Consider the following 21,996-nt stretch of genomic DNA (forward strand, 5'->3'; position numbering starts at 1 on the left):
CAACCGTATTCGGAAAACAAAATGCTCCAGCTGCAAGATGCTTTGCATGTGAAACAGAAGCCTCCAGCTTGCATCCTCAGGGCATTTAACAGCAGTTTAATTAATGCCCGACTCTCCTATAGAAAGGAAAAGAGCGAGGCCAGGTTTTGTGAGAGGGCAAGCATAGGCAGGCCCAGCACCTGCAGAAAGCAGCTCCGTGTATCCTAGCGTGGGATCAGAGCTGTGAGTGCTTGGAAGCGTTTGGATCCGAGCAGCTGCATCCCCCTAAGTCATCGGAGGGAGTCAGGGCGCTGGGCGAGGTACCGGCCTCCAGCACCGAGGCTGGTATTCGCAAGCTCGAGATGTCTGACTTGCTCAAGGTCATGCAGCACCTTAACGGCAGAGCCAAGAACACGGTCCAGGATTCCCAACTCTCTGCATCTTCAATTGCTTGGATCATGCTTCCCCCGAGGAACATCAGGGATTTAATATTCTCTCCACTGCTCAGCACAGAAACCGAACAGAGCACTTTGCTTTTACCACAGACACGGCTTTGGCTATCACGAGCCAGCTGCCATTTCCTCCCGAGCCCTCTCCTGCACTCCAAAAACAGGCACAAATGCCAGCCAGCGTGTCTCTTTCCAATATTTTAATGAGTCGCTACATCTTACACTCATAATTATAAAAGAATAAGAATCCATAAAAATATTTTCTTTTCATAATACGCACTTAAAATACTCCAGGGCAAGTCAACATGGTTCATTTGGGTGGGGTGGTTTTTTTTTTTTTTTTCTTTTTGCCCCTGGCAGAACCCTTGGCTTGAGGGGGGTATGTGCTCCCCTGAGGTGCGAATGCTCAATCCCCCTCCTCCCCAGAACTGCAGTCCCTGTTGACCAGGTAAATAAAAACCAAAAGAGAGCATTTTCTGAGTAGACGGGCAAGGGGAACAGTCACTGACCCGCAGAGAACTGAAGCACAGCCATTTTCAGTGCACATCTGAAAGCTCAGGGTGTCGGGGAAGGAGAAGGTGGGATCAGGAGGCAGCACAGAGAACGGAGGGAGGGAGGATTTGCATAAATATCATCCACCTTGTGTTGCAAAAACCCAAATGCTGCTGTGATCTCCGGAGAAATGATCTCTGCTTGTAGCCAGCTGCTTCAGCTGCCATGCTACCTGTTGGCACAACTCTGCTTGTGAACGGCCATTAGAGAAAGGTATCAGAGGACGCTGTTACCGACCCCAGCCACTTCCTCCATCTGCTCTGCAAAATTAAACTGAAAAATAGAAAAGACTAGTGTTGCATGCTTCTGTGGAGCTCTCTTCACATCCCAGGGCTCCACAGTGTCGCAGCAGGGCCAGGACACAGCAGCAGCAATCAGCTCCCCTGGGGCTTAACAACAGGTAGTTCTCTCTTCCCTCCCGCTCCTGGCTTAAGGCAGCTTGCTGATTCGGCTCTTCCATTTCCAACACAGGCACTGAGTTCTTGCAGGTAAGAGTATGGGAACTGCAGAGGTGCAGCGGAAGGGGAAAAGGATGGGGGAGAGAGAAATGGACACAAACCTCAGCCTCGGGAGACAGACCACTGTCCATTGATTCCCAGGATAGAGGGAGTAGCAGCAAAAAAAGCATTAACAGCCAGGCCGGAGGAGAGGAACAGGACGAGCAGCCGAGCAGGGGCAGACCTCCAGCTTGGAAAGTGAAAGAAGGTGGCACTGTCCAAAGGGAAGGTGCCCTCCACCCTCCCCCCTCGCTCAGGGGGGGGACACCCAGCCCAGACGTGGGCACTCAGCCATTTGTGCTCTGGGTTAGATGGCTGTCGAGGGAGGCGGCAGTGGCAGGGCACAGGAGGGGGAAGGTGAGCTGTCAGTGTCCAGTTTGCAGAGGCTTGTGCTCTCAGAGGTATTCTTGTAGAAAGTGCAGCAGCGTGATTTCGTAGTGCTCTCCTGACTCAGGGCACCGAATACTGTGTCTCTCGTTGGGGTAGATCTGTGCAGAAGCAGAGACAGGGCAGTTAGCCAGGAGCAGCTCATTCAGCATGGACAAGCCTCCTTCACGTCAGCCCTTTTCCCTCAACCCAGTCTCCATCGGGTCAAAGAGGTGCCAGGGAAGATCTGGAACACCAGCCCCCCTCCCTCATTGCACTGGCATGTGCTGCTAGTCCTCTCAGTGAGACAGCAACAGTTCAGCGGGGAAGGAAAGTTCCAGGCCCGAGGGCAGGAGCCCTGTTTGCAAATGCTTTTAGATACAGGCCACATCTGCCAGCATCGGAACAGCCACAGTGCCACCTCCCGGCCACCTCTTGGAGCCAAACTAGGCATTTACTGTCATCTACACTGCAACAAGATGTGGGAGCATCTGCCTCCACCTTCTCCCGCCCCCAGAACACACGGCAGAAAACTTTTCCTCTTTCCAGATTTAAGGGACCTTCCCACTTCACTCTTGTTCCTCCTACCTGCAGCTGGTAAGGTTTTCCAGCCCGGATTAGCTGTGATACCAGGAAGTTGGTGTGAAAAAAGTGCACATTTTCATCCAAAAAGCCATGGAGGATCAGCAAACGATTTGGCCTGGAGATGGGATGAGAGAGAGGATGAGAAACCACACAAAAAGCTCTGCAGTGGGTCTGAGCAAAGAGCCGCCAGTCGGCAAGCCAAAACTGAGCAATGGACAGGCGGTCACAATAGCGTAAGGCCATGGACACGGTCCTCAACCCCTCCCTGGCAAAGGGGGCTGGGGTACAATGGCCCCAGCTTGCCGCAGAAGGCAGCAACCAGCCACGTGAGTTAAAATTAACTGGGATCAGAATCCATCCATTCTTTTGGGATTCAGCAGAGGTGCAACTGGCGGCACCGAGCAGGACCCGGGAGCAGGTTTTTAGCAGATCACTCAAGGCCACGGTACTCACTCATTGGGAAGCTTTTCTACGTGTAATGCCACAGAGCCAGCCTCATAACCTTGCTGGTTGTTTTCTGGGATATCCATGTACCGCTCAGTATACCCGGTGTCATATGCCATCCAAACTGTGACAGGAGCACCTGCTATAGCAATCTGTCAAACAAATAGGTGGCAGGAGACAGCCTCAATTATCACGTGCTAAAGAGTTCAAGTGTTCCCTGTTTTCCTGAAGAAGCAGGAAAAACTGGCTCTGGACTGTTCCGTCACTCAGACCAGGATTCTTTTACAGCAAACGCACATAAAACCCAGATTCCTCCTCCTGCTATTCCTCTTATGGTCACAATGGGGCAAATTCCTGCATACCAGCACTAAAGGCTCCCCCTTTACAAGGAGGACTTGTGGAATGATCCAGAAACTGTGCTGGAGACTTTGGAAGGGGCTTAGGAATCAATTATCATCATTGGATGCTAGGCTAAGTCCTCCATTGGCAGTCACTGGGTAATTACCCCATCCCAGAGACCCCATCCTTATCGAGCCTCAGTCAGGTATGATCTGTAAGCAGAATGCAGGACTGTAGCCAGGGAGCTACAGGCAGGACTGAGGGACATTTTCACCCATCCATCAGAAACATCAAGCAAAAATGCCAACTCCAGATGCCATGAGTTACAGAAGCTGAGAGAGCTAAGTGTCCCAAGATGACAGCCCCATGTCCAGACTTACCTTGAAGACATTGGGTTTACAGATAAGACCCATGAGGGAGAGAAAACCCCCATATGACCAGCCATGTATGGCTACCCGACTCAAGTCGATGAACCCGTATTTTTCTGCTACGTAATGTAAACCTTCCACCTGGTCCTCTATCTCCACCTGACCCTAAAAGGCAACACAGAAGCTCAAGTTAGTGGCTTTCTAAATCTAGAAACTTGAGACAGAAAAGACAAGAGCAACACTCACACAGGAAACATGCAGCCAGGCAGCCTTAAAAAGAGCAAATGAGCAGTGATTCATCAACAAAAGTACATTACCATTTGGTTTTTCAGGGCCCCTTCAAATTTGAGTCCTCGCTGGCACGAACCCCTTCCATCAATCACTACCACAGCATAGCCTAGGGATGCTAGCGTGTTTAGCCGTAAGTACTTGATTCCTTTGAAGGAGTTGTTCACTAGCTGCACCTGCAGGAGGAGGGAAGAAAAGTTTCAGAGCTGAGCAGCTGCCTTCCAGTACCTTCCTCTGTCTGTCCCACTCTGTAGGATCCTGAGCTGGACAGCAGCCACTAACTGAGCTATCAGAGCCAAGCAAATCAGACTAAATGCTGGAAAAACCATCTGAGGTTTGAAGCAGAGATCAGAATAGAGATCCAGTGCTCAGTGCTAACCAAAGCGTAAGTCTTGATGCATGACTGAGCTACACAGAGCTCTGCCCTGGACAGCAATCCCATGGCCAACATCAGCAGTCAACAGTCTGGATTATTACCTGAGGGCCTCCGTACACAAAGAGCACTGTGGGATGCTTCTTCCCAGGTTGGACATCATGAGGTTTGTAGACCATTCCATAGAGCTCGACATCTGACTGAGTGCGGAAGTGAAAGATCTCAGGTGGGATGTAATCTGGGGGACAACCTGCAGAAGGAAACTCAGACACTAGCAATGCAGTAACTGGCAGCAGGCTCTGCTTCCTACTCCTGAGCCTGAACTACCTCATTCTGACCCTAGCCAGGGCTCTTTCAATAGCAAACCGTACCAGCCCTTAGCAATGCCTCTCAGAGAAGCCTCTCCCTGGGAAACAAACAGCCCCTATCTGCCTGCATAGGGCAACAGGCCATATAAAGAGTGAAGGGATCACCCAAGAAAACATCGTCAGCTGGGTATCCTCAGACAAGGCATGCGATGCCACAACAGCAAGGTGTGGAAAGTTAAGAACAGGGACAGGTCAAATGGAGAAAACATTTGCAGGAGGGGTTCATGTGCTGCTGTGAGTTGTATCTAAATCCTTAAAGGCCTTGGAATGAAGTAGTCACTGCATCCCAGATACTTGCCCCTCTTCAGACAAATCATGAATAAAGAAACACCTAAACCCACAGCCATCTAAACCCTGCACCCTGGAGCACTGCTTTCACTCAAAGCACGAAATAGTAACATCTTAAAAGCCCATATACCATTTCCTGGATGAGCTACCCACTAAAGATATCTCCCCCCCAAGATAACACAATTCATTTTCCCTTAGAGTGAAGTTACTTGGACCACTTCCCTCTCCATCACCTTTGGCTACCACTCGTAGGAAGAGTATCAGATATAACCTAGCACTGACACGTTCTACAGGACTTACTGGCTGCCTCCATCATGCTAGCCCAAAACTTGGGCTGCTTGTGGAGCGGGTCATCATCGGAGCCACTGAGCTTGTAGACGTGCACGCAAGGTGGAGTGCTCACGCTGCTGTAGTGGCTGATGAACATGTCGAAGTTCTACAGATGGGAGAGAGGAGAGTTAGGGGAACAAGGTCTTTCACTTCCTACATCTAATCTCCTCCATGCAGTTCTCAGACAAGAGCTCCCACATCTCAAGCAACCAAGACAAAGAAGCCCTCAGGACTCAGTACTGGTCGTGATTCATTACCATTCCTAGTTAGGATCCCTGTCAGTCAGGAGACAAGGGTGTCTTGTATCTAGAAACAACAAACCTGGCTCATTGAACAGCTGTGGGAGAAGCCCGGAGTGGTGAGTCGCACAATTTCTCCAGGAGACTCATAGCTGACTACGTAAAGGTGGTGCTCCAACGGGGTGTCCTTTGTGCCTTGGAAATACACCAGCTTCGTAGCCTCATTGACCCAGATCTACGCGGAGAAGAGAGGGCTCAGTGACAGAAGGATGAGAACTACTGCTCCTCTGCCAGTTCAAACAGTCTGGCCCCAGGCAGAGTCAGCTTAACACACAAATAAACCATGACAGACTGCTTGCGGCATTAGGGACCGTACACAACGCCTGTTGATACGATAGGCTAGAGAACACATACGCAGCACTTATGGAGAACTGCATATAGTCCAATGAAGTAACAAAAAGCCATCACTCAGCTTTTTTGAGAGACTCAAAGCATTTGCTTACTAAGGAGCATAAAAAGTTGGGTTCTGTTCCCCATAGGTGAAACTAGGAAGATTCTGTGCTTAAATATGGCGTCTTCCCGTAGTATGTCTGGATTATAAGGATATACGTGTATTTTTTCCAACAATCCTGATAATCAATTCCCATCTGTGGAAGGACCAGTCTAATAGCTCTAACAGTACCAAACTTCAAGCCACATTAAAATATGTTTTTAATGTCCAGATAAAGCTGCTTCTCAAAACCACCTGGCCAGCCAGGAATAGAGACTACAGCTTTTAAATACTGCATTGATCCAGCAACAGTAACTGAACTGTTTTCCACCTTACAGTTTCCAAATGCTGAAGCCCAAATGCTATTTCTGGCTAACCCACAGTTTGAAGACCACTGTGGACAGCAAAGGGAAAAAGATATCCAACTCAATTGGCCAGGAAAACCAGGCAGAGCCCTGTGGAGCAACTAATGCATCAAAATAATTGCTGCTAACACAATTTTAGCCATAACACATGCAGGGAAGAGCTGTAGCCAAAATCAACAGCATGTACAGTGAGAATCCACATGGGGAGGGACAGCAGGTTAATTGCAGATTGAGGAAAAGCAGCAGCAACCAAATGCATGGAGCTATAGGCCTTTTAAAAAGCGAGAAGTGAAAATCCAGATTAATTGGAAATGAACAGGCAAGGTCTTTATTTTGACAGAAATCACCTGGGAGCATTAGATATCAGACTCAGTTAATTCCTGAAGCAAAAATGGAACTAGGTTTCTAGAAGATGAATAAAAATTCATTTCTGGCTATTCTGCAACTAATAAGAGATACAGTTTCTCCGTATTCTAAATTGCTTTATACTCCCTAGCTGCCTTTTTCCTAAAGGCTCTACTGAGGGATCAGCGGGAGACTAAGAGTTCACTCTAAGCGCTAGGACATATTTCCAATTCACCAGTACTCATTGGGGTTAAAATGCTTCGGCAAAGGCAGCAATCCCAAGCTTCTCCACAAAATAGTTCTTTGTTGCTCTTGAACCTCAGACTTGTGTCCTTTTTTATGGCCTGACTCACTCATGGGATTTACCTGTGGAGCAATCTGAAGTCTGATTAAAAAGGCAATCAGTTCAATGTGCACTGGACTACAGCACTTCTGGGAAAAGCAGAGGCAGCAATGAAAAGAGAAACAAAATGAAGCTTAAATAGTTCTAGCTGGTCCCAGGCGTAACAGAGGGCGTAGGCCAGGACTATGGGCAGACAATGCAGAGCTGTAACACTGCAAGAGAAAATAAAAATAACCACTACCTTCGATCCATGCCTTGCCAACACCTCCCATTCCCCACCAGTCAGGGCAATCTCCTCTTTGATAGCACATTTGAAATCATCTGGAAGAAAGAACACGAGAATAAGTCACTGTATTCCCCAAAAGACGACACAAGCAAATCAGAGAAGGAGCTCCCAAAGCTGAAACGCCGACAAAGTGCAGCTCTTACCCTCACTATGGACATATGGCTGCAGCCAGTCATAGCTGCCTTGCTTTAGGACTGCTGTGACTCTGTACAGGTGACAGAAACCTGTTTTGCATTCGTTGGCTCGGATAAAGCAGAGTTCTTCCTCCTCTCCCTCTGGTTGGATGAAAGGGTAGAAGATATCATGAACCTGTCACACAAGGCAAAAGACCCGTGAGCGATTAGTATTGAGACAGCAGAGACATAGCCAAGGGAGTCAGTGCTAAACTACTGGGCTTTCAAAGGGAAGGAGAGGGGGGAGAAATCTCTCAGACGAGCAGCTAGTGGGGAAAAAGCCATTCCATACTTTCCTATTGCCACAAAGAAACTTTGGGCCCACATAGAAGACCGTGTGCTCTGGGCTTTCCATGGCTACCACCGAAACCAGCACCAGTCTTGCCTCTGAGCTAGACATTTCAGCTACATGAGTCCCACAAAGTGGTTGCTATTCCAACCCCTTCGGAATGCCACGGTGTGAACTCCAAGATCCTTTGTCACTTCAGTACCAAGATGCTTAATCTTAGAAACTGAAGTTTATTCCCTGTCCCCTATGTTCATTACCCATCTAAATAAGTACAAATTCCAGGGATTAGGGCTGCTCATGCCTCAAGAAGCCATTTAATCTTGTAACAAAATGCCCCCAGAAGAACGGCAGTGTTACATCCAAAAGTGTCAGTGTCCAAAATGCCTGTGTTCACTGAGAATGTTAGCAATAATTAAATGAACAGCTCCAACTGCAAGGAGATGGCAGGATCCTCATCTCTTCCAACGCCGACTGCATGAAAGTCCTTCTCGTGGCTTTATCAAACCCCCTGAATTAACACCAAATCTGGCACTACTGAGTAGCAAAGCAGTCTGCTGGAGCATGGACTAAACTGGACACACAGCCAACACAAAAATGGTTAACTGTGGGGGAGGAAGAGGCAGCCTGTGTTCTCCTCCCAGCCCCAAGCCTCTTACATTTATCCACACGTCAGTGGTTTCTTCATAGATCACAAATGGCTGGACATTTTCTGGCACAGTTTTGGCAAATTCAGCGCGCTGCTCCTCATTTTCTGGGACTGGAATAAAGAGTGCTGGAGGCAAAAGGATTAGCTGCAGCCGCTGCTGAGGTCTGTCTAGGAACATAGCCCAGGCACTGGGGAAAGAAGTTGGAGGTGAATGTCAGTACCACAAAATAGATGTCCCTTTCTAACACTCAGAACATGCAACCCTTTTTCCCCCTGCTGGCAGAAAGGATTTAGGCATCTGAATGCAAAGCTTTTCTCATCATTGCTGCTTTCTAATCTCCTGGAAGCTTTGCCAACAAACATGTATTGCCAGACATCTCTGGTATTTCACAGGGGTATCGTTCAGACAAGATGTCTGACAGATTTGCCAGAGTGTCTATTCCAAGGGAGTACTGTTAACAGAACCCTGTCTCCAGAACATAACTTCCTTGGACAGCCCCTCCATCAGGAAGCACTATTTGTTTTCTAGCAAGCTCCTAACGAGCTGAAGTGATCACTCTTAACGTGATCCATTTGTAGCTTCCTCATTGCATGCTGCACTAGCAGGGAAAGGCACAGACCTAAGACAACTGCCAAGTGAAGGAGTCGCTTCAGTCTCAGCCTTGTTCCTCTCCGAGGAGAGTCATTTGAAGTGGTGCTGCACTGCAGGCCTCTCAACATGACAGATGGCAAGCCACCGCTGCATAGTGCGGCTACCCCAAGGCCTGGAAGTGCATCAAGGGAAGTTTCGTCATTAAGACAGACTTTCAAAAGAGCCAGTTCTCCCTAGCACCTCAGTGACTGTGGATTTCATGAACTGATATATTCAGCACATTTAGATAAGCTCTGGTGCAGAACATAAGAATCACCTAAGGGATTACCTTCTGTAAAGCTGTACGAATTTAGTTTCCTGAGCAGAAAATTAATGATGAGTTACAGAATGCAATCTTCAAAGACAGCTAAGTCACCTTGACTTTATCTGGACAGAAACTAAGCAAGCTTTTGAGGGGAAAAAATTAAGAGCTTTAAAATTTCAAACCAATTGGATTGGTGTGAATTCTGTAACTCTTCAGGCAAGGCTGGCCAGCACAAGACTGTGTATCACATTTAGAGCAATAGCGAGCTATGGGAGCACACCGGTCACAGAGCAATCTTTCCCCTTGTACGCACTGCACGAAGGACTTAGCACCACACAAACTGCCCACTTTCCCGTGATGCATTTGGCATTGATCACAAACTGGACCAATGAACAATGATAAAACTGCTTACAGTACATTCCCATTTTCAGCAGGAAGCATACTGTACTTGTGTTAAACATCTTCAACTCAAAAGAACTCCCTAGGACTGCCCGCTTAATATATCGATGTCATTTAACTTTGTGGTTGTGTCTTAAACCCCACAGCTTGTCACTCTGGTCTACATTTGATTAATTTCTACTTTTAGGATGCTATAACATGGAAGAAGCCAAATACTCATGTGCCATTTCTGGCACTCATGGCTTTAAAACCAAGTCATGACTACAATACAAAGCATGTCGAGGGCCTGCAATAGTTCAGCCAGGGAAGCCCTTGGGAGCATTAGTTTGGAAGAAAAACTTATGTACTATTTGCCATCTCGGGTCCATCCAGCACGGGCAATGTACTCCACAGTCGGAAACAATGCAGCAAATGGTTGCACCAGCTCCTTGTCCTGAGCACACACGATCTGCAGCAAAAGGAAGGTCCAGTATCAAATCAGACTGCTACCAGACCTCCCCACCTCCTCCTATGGAAGCTCAGTGGAATGGGAGAATAAGGAAGTTTAACTATTGGCATCAGCAAGGGTCAGGCCAGGAGAAGCAAGCCTTTCTACAGATGGCAGGAAGAGAAGGGAAAAACAAGCTTCAAAGCAAAATGATTTTGGCATTCAGCCACAGAAAGGGATACAGCCAGGGACTGAAGCCCAGGATTAGACCGGGCTTCAACCCTCCTGCTCTGTTGACAATGTGGTATACCAGGCGAACCCTCCTTCTCACTTCCCTCCCCTCTCCCAGCTGCCTCTCCACCAGAACAATACTTTTCAGCATTTCAAAGTTTTTCTGTTTCTTGGATAAACACATTATAGAACCAGGTGTTACAAGAGGATGAAAACAAAGGCTAACACTATCTAGGATTTCTTAGTGACCTTGTCTTAAATCTAGGGAGCTTCAGAAGCAGTCAATATCCCATTCTGAGTTGTTATCACTTACCTTACCCTTGCTGTCTGTTTTAAATTCTGCCAGTTTTAATGTAATCTTGGGGTTTTTGCTGCCTGCAGAGAAGGAGTGAAAGAATACCAAGATGACCAACTTGAACACCCCATGGTTATACACAATACAACTTTCTAGAGAAGAACTGACCCTGGCCCTACTAAAATGGCTGTGTGTACAAATATCAAATTATGCATGTGAGCAAACACCACTAATCACAAGAGTCATTTTGGGTATGGGAAAAGTTTGCTTTTGCCTTGCCTAGTTGGCTGTGCATGTCTCAGGAGGGAGAGGAAAGACGGGATTCAAAATGTATTCCACACTATGCCACCAGATATATTCCATTTTCTCAGCAATCCTTTCATTTAAGCTGAACTTTAAATCCCATTCCTTTCTTGCAGTAGATTTTGGGCTCAGAGACTCAATTAGGCCTCAACATTTACAACCAGCTTCTACATCCTAGTAAGTACCTAGATTAACCATGCAAAGTTTATAGCACAAATTCCAGTGCTTCTGCCAGCAGGAGTCAAGAGTTGCATTAGGAGCCCCGTGGTATTTCACTTACCTGTCCTGGGGTACCGGTAGGAGTCTGTTTTTCTCTCCTCCAAGGCAGGTGAAGGAACATGAATTATCTCCACCTCTGACTCATCCACTTCCTCATACAAGATCCGCAGTGTTTTTAAATCCTCTGAGCCTAGGAACAGATAGTAAGCATGTTTGCGACAGTGTTTTCCGGCTGTTTCTGACTTGCCTGGAGCACTGCGGCAGTACACTCTGGGGCAACAGGGCGTCCATCTCCTGTATAGCTGCAGCTCCTAGTGACCACCTGCAAATACGCCTCAGAGCACAATTATAATCCCTCAGTGTTTCGTTCCTTCAGGTGGCCTCCCTAGAAACAGACCAAACCCAGGCCAAAGGAAAGCCTTGCTCAAAATATCGTTCATAGCAGGGACCGGCAGCAGTTACAGCATCAGAATTTGATAAGCAGAACCCTGACCTTCTGTGGAAGCTGTGGGACACCACCAATAGCCCGTGAACCGATCAAACTCCTCTTGAATGACAAAAGTGGCTACACCAGCAGACTTGGGGTCATCAAGAACATTGGACAAGCCTGGAGAGGAACAAAGAAGAGACTGCATTTACATTTCCTCGGAAAAAGCTGATCCAAAAGAAGAATGTACTTGTAAGAAATAAGCCATGAAGACATGAGCCCTTCCAGCCCGAATTTGTCAGAAGGAATTTCCTTTTGAATCTGGCAAGAAGCACCAGTTACCTTTATGGCAGTATGTCATCCGCTTCTCCTCTCCCGTCTCAATATTTGCTACCCACAGATCATTGTTATTAATGAATGAAAAGAAGGCAGGGTCGGCAGGGCAGATCTTGGGATCCATCCGTGGCCCTGTGCACTGAGTCTTGATCTCCAGAGGCTTCATTGGAGACACCTACAGCAACAGACACACAAACAGCTCAGTACCAAATCAGCTTCCAGCTTCATACTTAAAAGCCTAAACCACAGATACAGTACAGCCCATGAAATAGTGGCAAACAGGACACAAGAGAAATGACCATAACCAAACAGATGCAGATGTGCAGCCATCTCCAACCAAAAACATTGTCTCTTTCAGGTGATGTTCTTAAAATTGTTAGCAGACTCACCATGAAACCATTCTTGCCCCCATCTCGACAATGAAAGAGGCTGTTGCTGGCCTGGAAGAGGAACAGGCCACTCTCACTATGGAAATCGTAAGATGTTATACCAAAGACACCAAGTCGCTTGCGTTCCCTCAAGAGTTCCTCTTCTCTAGAATACATCCCATGATGAGGGGTTGCCTAGTATTGAAGGAAAGGAAAATCTGAAAGAATCTGCAAGGAGAGAAACTTTCACAGAACAGGAATGCTCAAGACTGGCACCAGATAGCCTGTGAATGCCCAAAATACAACCTACCAGACAAAAACAGTCAGCCATCTTACTGTACAGGTCCATAACTACTGTACTCTAGGCTACAGGTGTGGCCCAGGAGGACTAAACCAACCGCATGCCCCAAAGTTCCCTCTACATAAAAGGGATGAATTGTGAATCTATCATTTCTGCCGTTGGCACTTCAGCATGAACCGAGGACAACTGCACTTGCTCTGCTTATGCAAATCAGATGTAACCAATTAACTTAATGACATTATCTACAGCCTTCACAAACAGTTTCCATGTCAGACACTGCAAACAAAAGCTCTTCCGGGGATCTTGAATTACCGTGAAGGGGACTAGCAATCCAAATGGGGTCAAGACAGCTAAATTCTTTTCCACCAGGAACCTTTTTAGTAGGGAAGAAAGACCAACACCCTCCACTCTCTTCTTCATCAATGCTGTTAGTGACAAAGGACATTAAGATACTGAAATCAGGGAGGGGAAAATTCACCCCCTTTCTGGTTCACTCGCAATAGAATGTAGGGCAGAAGCAGCAGTTTAAATTCAACTTCCCCGACTTCCTTAAAAGCAGGAAAGATGGCAGACAGGCATTCCACCAAGCACAGCAACGAGCATGGCAAGAGCCCAGACAAGATACCTAGAAGAAAGGTGCACTGTCCTGATAGCTTATAATCTGAGGTAGACTACATGCTAGTTTACAGAGTCCTCTTTGCTAGGTCGGCCCTTTGCTTGCCACATCAACTGCTGTTTCGCGCTCACTGCCGGCTTCATTGCACGTGGATATCTTGCATTATGAAGCAAAGCAATTCTCGATACAACATTCCTACCAATACCATTCTCTGTGTCTTACACGCTGCCACGCTATTATCGCTATGGTTCAGTGGAGTAGTACCCACTATACCAGCCTCGCAACATCAGCCAGTTTTCCCAAACGCTGTCAACCCCGGCTCTTCACACTTCAGCTTACCTGAAAGTGATCCAGCATCTGTTTCCATGACAAGAGTAGCAAGGCCTCCTTCCGTACCTTTTTGGGAATCTCTGAGTAAAGAAGGGAATTCTCTCGGCTACCATATGGCATTCCTATCAGAAGGACAAAAGCATCATCCTACTTAAAATTAGTTAGCCAGGACAAAGAGGACCAAGAGCAAATTGGAAAAGAAAAAAAAAAAGTCTTTGATAACAGAGGGGTTGGGGCTGTCCAGAGGCTTTTACCAGCCGTCATTCCCAAGCAGCTCTCAGTTCAATTACAGAATAATATCTAAGTTATTTAAATTTAGATACTTATTTATTTAGAAATTTCCCTAAGCAAGATTTAACACTAACCAACCTCTTCAGAATTGGTTACGTCCAACTTTCTTCTCTGTGGACTGTTCAACCCACGCCCTAGATCCCCTCTAAAAAAGCCACTCCCTGAATGGGTGACTCAACATTACTCTCCACATTTCTCAGCCAGAAATTTGCTACAGGGATCTCATTCAGGCCAACGCACCAGCCTGCAAGATCTGGAAGAAAAAGATTGGAAGCTTTAGAAAGCCCATTCAAATATGAAACAGTATACTACATAGTCAAAAGACCTTGTCATTTTACATAAGCCTTTGACTGTGGTTATCAAATAAGCTGTTGGCCTTCATCCAATTTCCAAAACAACCACGAAAAATAAAATATCCTGACACACGATTTTGGCAGTTTCAACAAAATCAAAGACCATGAACTTGCCCCCTATGTATGCTGTAGAGACTCCCTAGATCAGAATTTCGTACAGGGAAATGTGCCCTGGTATCGTCTGCTCTGCACATGTTCTGGGCAGAACAGAAAGATTTCTGAGCCGGTTAACCCAGCAGTACAGTTACTTAAAATTAAAACTGAAATATTAATAAGTGCTCGGGAAGCAAAGCAATATGTGAGCATATAATCCTCAGAGATACAGAAACACCAAAGTGCTGAGCATGTGGTGTTTAATATAAGCAGCATCTGCCATGATACAACATAAAATTCTACGGGGACAGCCCAGGAATGATTTAAGATGTCCAAACAGGAAAAACTGCAGATAGGAACAAATTACTATATATACACACATTTAACACTCATGCGGCTGTGACCTGGACTTCCTTTCTCCTTATTATATTAGTACTTTCTACAATGACCTCAGGCTGACCACAATCAATCAGCATTTACAAGAAAAATATCGCCTTCCTCCCCAAAAGACATTATACTCTGCTCCCAAGTGAAGAAAAGTATTCAACCTCTACAGCAAAGTTCTTCAGAAGTCTTCATCCTACTCCTCGGCACAGAGTCACTAACAGTATTCACATAAAAACTTGAAAATGTTATTTAACATTGAGACAGTAATAGCACGCTGATGTTAAACACTTATGAACTGTTGAAATGGGTTCTGAGTATTTAACAGCACACGGTATGCAACTCAGAAGATGCTCATTATGGCAACAGAAAGTACCAGCATTTACCCTTTATTAGGAATGTCTGAGAAGAGGTACCCCAGCATTACCTGGCAGATACTGATCTTAAATGATGGATCAATCTGCTCTATGCCCTGTACATTTCCTTAAGGAAGAAAACACCGAAAAGACATTCGTGTATCTTCGTTCCTGGTTCTGGCTCCTGTAACAGTCACACCCATGCACAACAGCAACCAGCCGGTAGCTGGTCTGGTTGCCATTTCATACAATAGAACAACATTCTTTTTTTTTTTTTTAATTAGCCACTTAGACCCTTAGTTCTTTAGTTTTCTAGATCAAAAACTGTATCAAAGTCAACTTGGCCTTGAAATACATTCAGCTTTAAATCAAGTCTCACTGTTCAGATTCAACAAGAAAAATATGCTAACTCTGGATACTGCCCTTTACAGTAGCACTTGTGTCATAAGAATGTATGAGGAACTATAACAAATCAAGTCACTGACACACAGGAGCTGCTCGATGACAAAACAAATCAGTCCCTCAAATCCAGCATCCTATGTCCTACAGTGACCTACACTCAACAACTCAAAGAAGAAAAAAATAGCAGGGTCACTTCAGGAAAGCAGTTGCTGTACGGAGTTGCACATCAGACAATTTCTTTACTGGCCCAGTAACGATCAGCTCATGCCCCAGAGCATAACAAACTCTTTATAGTCTATAAAGCTTCCCGTGTTACCAACCACAAAATTATCCAGTTACTAAAATCCAACCACTCTGTCACTAATTACATGATGGCTCCAGCTATAATGAGGGACTTGTACAACGCAGCATTCTGCTGTCTTTCAATCTTACTGTAAAGAAGAGGATATTTCCCTGCGAATACCATTAATAGTTCATTCCCACCTAATCTTCTCCCCCCCCCCCCCCCCCCCCGACTCTTGAAAGCATTCTACCTACATGGTACTTAATAAAGCAGGGAGACACCACCACCCTGCCATTAATACCTAGAACTTGCAACATATAGTTAGTAATTACTGACAGCTAATTCCTTGGAAAGTCAGTCTGGTTGATCAATCAAGTAAATCCCATTTCTCCTAAGCTACAGAGGCACAAGATAGTCCTGAGTTTGGGGAACATCCCTTCTCTTGCCTCATCACCTGGGCTGACCTGGGCTGCCAAAGCATACTGCATTCATACCTCTGTCACGAGGTAGGTCTGGCTAGCCAACATTTCCCCTTGTAGCTAAGCAGAAAGGCTGTGGTTAAAGCGCTTGTCTGGGACTGGAGAGGTCTCTGCTCAGTTCCAGGCTTTGCTATAGATTGAGCATGCAAACCTTGAGCAATGTTACTTCATCTCAGTTCCCCCATCTCATAAACGGAGATACCTCCCATCCTTTTCCTCGCCTGTTTAGATTGGAAGCTCTCCTGTAACATATTCACACCTGGTATCTGGCATGCTGGCTTACCCAGGTAATAAAGACGATGAGAGTGCGGGCTGGACTCTTCTGTTTTCCGGACAAACTGGAAATCATGGGGAGCTTTGTTCACTATCATGCCCGAATACTTCCTGCTGCTGTGAATAATGTCACGCAGCCCATCCCAAGAATGCTTTTGCACCTGGAATTGGGAAGGCACATCCTCCATCTCGACCACTTCAGAGCTGTCTGATAGCGTGTCCACTGCAGTCATCCTCTCTTCCCCTTCAGAACTGGACAAAAAACTGAGGGAGGAGTTGAGGGAGAGAATTAAGCCATAAAATCGAGCAGGCACATTTTGTTGCTTAGAGAAAGCTCTAAGCATGCAACAAGCTTAAGAGAACAGGCACTCCTTAAACTACAGATCCTAGGATTCTCTGCACTCAAAGATTACATTCTAAACATACATCGACGTATTGAAAGGAAAAGTCCATCTCCCACCCCATATCGAGTCCTGCAAATGAAGATATTAACCTCAGAAAACTCACTCTCCCAGGACTAGTTCTAGAAATAAGCTGTTACAGGAAGTACAAGCAGCAGATTCTGGTGCAGAAAACAATCAGCTTGACTCAAAGGAAAACCACCCCAGGAATCTGGATGGATAAGTCATCAAAGCTATGAGCTATCGTAAAGGCACATAAACTTCTGCCCTGGAAGACCACAAAAGTGAAGTCCCCTTCCTGCCCTAAAGGAAAGCCTGCTCATCAGAGAGAGAGAGGTTTAAGCCCAAGCACAGCACCTCACTTACCTGAAGAGCTATTGCAGCCAGGAATGAAGTAGGAGAGATGGCAAAACAGGAAGAAAACAGTGCAATTGTCTTTGCTAACAGAAAGAAGACAGCAGTAACAGACCCTGGTCGTATCCTGCAAAATGTGGCATGCATTCCTCATACATTTCCAAGCTAGCAGTTATTGAATGAGTCTAAAAAAACGCCTCCACATGCAACTTGAAGCAAACGTTAATTTGAGGAGAGGTGGACTAACAGACTTGCCCAAGGTCAATGATGTAATCTATTGCAAAGCAGGAATGAGCCTAGGACTAGGGAAACCAGTTTTTGTCACCCCATTTGAGAAGCTGGATTTCCCTCCATGAGGACATTTTAGTTGTTTTGGGGGTATCCAGAAGAATGTTACAAAGAATTTCAGAAGAACTTCAGTTTACTGAAAAATTAGGCCAGAGACGTTTGCTCCACGGAGACAGAATCGCTACCTTTAACACAGCATCAAGAGGGCAAAACAGTGATAAGGACTACACCAAAAAAGGCCTTGTCCTCAGCAGCCCCAAAATTTACATTTTCAAATTAGATGTTTCTTGAATGCCGCCTGTCATTTGGGACAGTGACCTGCATTCTCACAGGAGAACAGCTTCTGAGATGAAGGATTAAGCAAGAATTACACATAAACCAAATCTTGAAGACTTAAGCCTCAGTAAGATGCACAATAAGTTGTTTCCCAGTGGAGGGAACCAAGGGAAAGGAGAAGGATGGTTATTTATGTCACCACAAGAAAACACTCGCCTCTGCCCATTTTCTACCAGGAGTATTTTTCAGGAGAACCTCGAGTGTTCCTTGAGGATTCCCCAGCAGCTTGCACCTTCTAAAAAACTCTCTAAAAGGAAGTTCTCACCTAGTTTGACATCTTATGCAATTACGACAGGAGATGAGCAAACCTAAACCAAAGTACATCTGGACTTCCTTAAACTGCAGGCACACAGTACAAGGGCTGCAAATATAACCGTATCTTCAAATTGCTAAGTCCCTAAATTGTACAAAATGTGCGAAGAATAACACAAGAACAAGCTCCTGAAATAAATCTGTAGGTACTCCTGGTACCTACTGCCCAGCAGTAAATCCACAGCTTGAAAATGAATAGAGAAGAGTATTTTCCAATCAAAGCCAGGCAGGAAGCCCAAGTGAAACCACAAAAGAGAACGTGACGGGATGTTCTAAGACTGCGAGAGCATCTGTGGGCTCTACTGCCTATATCCAGGGTCTCCATTACAGCAACTAAAATCACATCTGAAGGCAGAAGTGTTGCCTATCAGAAACGTGTGACAGGAAGACCACAAGAACCCATAAATCGGGGACAATTCTCTCAACCCAATCCCACTGCAGGCCAAGTCAGTCAATTAAAATAATCTAGCTTTGGCTCCAGATGCCTGACCCTTAGGTTACTCTCACCCAGCTGGTGAAAACGTCTTAGCCAGCTTGACTCCTCACGAGGGAAAGTTGTACCTTTAAGGGCTCAAAACAGCCCACAAATGTAATACTGGTACCTGTCCCAAGTTGAACTGGAGGCTGGAGTCCCTTCCAAACTGTATCGCCATGATTTTACAATTCACTAGGGAACTAAAAGGCACAACTTTTAGTTGGTACTGCTCTCATCCTGGCGACTTTGACACTAGAAGGAGGGTGGAGTAGTGGGATAAGCAAAGTAGCCACCACACAAAGTTACGAGAAAGCGTTGGGAAATACCGCTATCATAGCTGGAATGTGGCGGAGTCTCACGAAACTTAGGTCCTGACACGATACAGAGTAAAAAGAAAATCCAATTGCTTCATCCATCGCTACAGCCATCTCTTGGACAAAACGTAACAAGTATTTGGCAACACCATACATGTAGTAAACAGGTATAAGGAGTAACTTATCTAACTGAAGTTGCAGGGTGAATTTCGGGATGAAATTATTCAAAGGCGAGTTGGATCAAGACACCAATTTTAACCATCTTGTTCTTAGACTGCCTTGAAACTTCCACATCAATATAGCACATCCGAGATTTACACCTTACTGGGAAAAGATTGTCCTTCACGGTCCCCATGCTGAGGCACTGATTTAGATGATTCAGTGTTGTTGCAGAAGCACTGCTAATCCCACTCCCAAAAACATCTAGCTGTCCCTTGGAGGTCTTTTTCACGCTTTTTCTGCCCTGCCTGGCCAGGTTAGATGGATCAGGCATACATCCACCAAGCCCTCCCTCAGGGGGAACGCGTTAGTCTGAAGACTACGAGCAAGCATAGGTGGGACATCAGCACAGGAAGAAAAATTGTCAAGCTTGGAATTGGAAGTCAGGGGAACAAGTTATCTTCCTGAGTCACTTCCTGACCCACAGATCCCGACACAGAGCTCCCCGGGCAGAATTATGTACTTGGGATTCTTCAGAAACCTCGTTCACTCCAGGAGGTGATTATTGCTCTGTCCTACACAACCTAAAGGTCAATAAAGGCCCTGGGAGTAACTGGGACACATACCTTCTCCAACTTCCTGCAGTCTCGTTTTCCAGACGAACCCTCTTTATCTTCTGCATTAACTACTCGGCGAGCTGGGCAGGACAGGAAACTGGGAAGGAAGAGGAAAAAAGCAAATTTCATATAGCTGCAGTTTCCCCTGTCATAGGAAGAAGGCTGTATAAAAGCATCCTCCATAGGTCACATTTCCAACTGAGCGTGGAGGCACAAACAAAATCCTCGGTTTGCACTCTGCAGCCCAAATCTGTTCTGCCAGCACATGCTGGATATCAACAACCCAGATAAATCTGAGAGAGACTTCTTCACCTGAACAATGGGACTCGGTGAACTCTCTGGCCTCTCTCTTTCTTTCCCACAAAATTCTTCTTAAAATCTGAGAATTCTCAGTGCTGGCCCTTCCTTTCACTCCCCTCCCAAAATCCTGAAATTCTCGGAAGTATCAGGTACTGAAAATTGAGAAAACAGAGGTCTGGTCCGTACACTTACAGGCAAGAGTCAAACAAAGGACACCATAAGGAGCCAGACAGAGGGTCAGCAGCCCCACTACCAACAGCGTCACAGTCCCACCTGGGACATAAAAACCACATTTGTCTTCCAAGCCAGACTGCTGCTTGCCTCTGCCTCAGCCTGATGCCACGGAGGAACGCTGGCTCAACACACAAGCCCATTTTCCATGAGCATGAGACGGCGCTACCTTCACTATCGTCCTCTCTACCCAAGTACACTAAAGTACAAAGATCTTTGTCTCCTCTTCAAGAGAGCTCCGAATCACAGACACACCCGAGACCTGCCACTATCTTTTGCCGAGGCCGCTGGTCTGCCCAAACAGCCATTTCTCCACCAAAACCGCACTCACAGAGGATCAGGAGAGACAAAGCGTCACAAAGAAGCGCCAGCAGTGAAGCTCCTAAACTGCAGAGAACTGAGAGGAGCAGTCTCCAGTAATTTATGGGCAATTTTCGATGCAAGCACGGAGGGCAACAGGAGCGATGCTCAGGAATGCTGAGTAACCTGGTCTGATCTCACAGCTGACCCTGCTTTGAGCAGGGGGTTGGACTAGAGACTTCCCGAGGTCCCTTCCAATCTCAGTTATTCTGGGATTTTAATGATTCAGAGGAACATCTCACCCTCATCCCACCCGCCACAGCTCACACAGAGAAAAGGAACAATAACGACCTCCGATGCTGAACCCAGAGGAAAAGAAACTGAACAAAACAGACACGAGATATCAGAAACCCGGCATGAATCATGATACTCATTTGTCAGCGAGACCCCGAGGGGCCTGCTGGTGCATTCAGGAAGAGCCAAAGCAACACAGTCACCTAGAGAAGCCCTTACAAATGTGTCCCTGTCGTGGCCGGGAGCTTTAAGACCTCCTTCTCCAAAAATAAAAGCGACTGAGGGTGGAATAAACCGGTGGGGATTTCTCTACAGAGGGACGAGCTGTGGCAGAGGCTGCCAGCAGCCCATGTCCATCTCTGCACCCGTGCGAGCGGGGCTGAAAGCCCCGACGGGGAGCTCCTGCCCTTGCTGCGGAGGGAGGGCCGGGCCACGGGTTAGCGGGCGAGGGGGGAGCCCAGGGGACGGAGCACCCTGTCCCCCCACCTCCCTCCGCTGCTGGAGACGGCTCTTTGCCTGTGGAAAAAGAGGAGCGAGCAGCTTCTCACCTACCCGGCCAGAGCACAGGCTGCTGGGGGGGCAAACACCCCCTCCCCCCCCCACCTCCCAGGGCAAGGCGTCCCACCCCATCACCCCGTCCCTGGGGGGGGGGGGCGTGTTGGGGGGAGGGAAATACAAACAACCCCCTCAGGGGTTGGAGGGCAAACCGCGGGAGAACAAACACCCCCCCCCCCCTCCCCAGGACAAGGGGTAGCCGCCCCCTGGGCGGGGGACACAAGTCATGGGGGGACCAAATATACCACCCTCGCCCCCCTAAGGCGCCCCCCCAGCCCAGGGGAGGGGAGGAATGCGGCCCACGGAGGGGGCAAACGCTCCTTCCCCGGGGTCAGCGCCTCCACGCTGCGGTGGGCCCCCACCTCCCCCGACCGAGCCCTGCCCGCACCGGGGTGGGGGTGTGGGTGTGTGGAAGCCCCCCACTCCGCCGGTCCCAGGGAGCAGCCCTCCCCGCCTCACTCACCCCGGGGCGCGGCGACCTCCCCCTGACGGGCGGGGAGGGGGGGGGGCGGCTCCTCTGCGGGAGGGCGGGGGGGGGGGGGGGCGGCGGCGGCGGCGGCTCCGTCACTCCCGCTCCATGTCCCGGACACTGGGCA

General features: G+C 47.2%; 1 protein-coding gene across 4 annotated transcripts; it reads right to left on the reverse strand.

Annotated features, from left to right (window-relative positions):
- Window positions 1-612: 612 nt before the first annotated feature.
- On the reverse strand, window positions 613-21,889 carry DPP9 (dipeptidyl peptidase 9). 4 transcript variants are annotated; one of them, XR_012997097.1, is made up of 22 exons: window positions 21,864-21,889; window positions 19,730-19,817; window positions 16,475-16,728; window positions 13,560-13,672; window positions 12,325-12,498; window positions 11,942-12,110; window positions 11,666-11,779; window positions 11,234-11,362; window positions 10,669-10,730; window positions 10,045-10,145; window positions 8,413-8,590; window positions 7,438-7,603; window positions 7,250-7,329; window positions 5,548-5,700; window positions 5,197-5,332; window positions 4,345-4,490; window positions 3,897-4,043; window positions 3,592-3,744; window positions 2,882-3,024; window positions 2,432-2,543; window positions 1,540-1,965; window positions 613-1,253 (listed from the first exon to the last, which is right to left on the reverse strand). XR_012997097.1 is itself a non-coding variant. In XM_076359324.1 (22 exons), the coding sequence occupies exons 2-22, from the start codon at window positions 19,783-19,785 to the stop codon at window positions 1,873-1,875; spliced, it is 2,583 nt and encodes an 860-aa protein (XP_076215439.1). In that variant the 5' UTR covers window positions 19,786-19,817; window positions 21,864-21,889; the 3' UTR covers window positions 613-1,872. The 4 variants fall into 4 exon arrangements, 3 of the variants coding, with proteins under 3 accessions (XP_076215439.1, XP_076215438.1, XP_076215440.1); XM_076359324.1 differs by having other exon boundaries at window positions 613-1,965; window positions 16,475-16,529; window positions 16,626-16,728; XM_076359323.1 differs by having other exon boundaries at window positions 613-1,965.
- Between the last annotated feature and the right edge of the window lie 107 nt (window positions 21,890-21,996).

Source organism: Aptenodytes patagonicus, chromosome 25, assembly GCF_965638725.1.
Source record: "Aptenodytes patagonicus chromosome 25, bAptPat1.pri.cur, whole genome shotgun sequence".
Taxonomy (NCBI): Eukaryota; Metazoa; Chordata; class Aves; order Sphenisciformes; family Spheniscidae; genus Aptenodytes; species Aptenodytes patagonicus.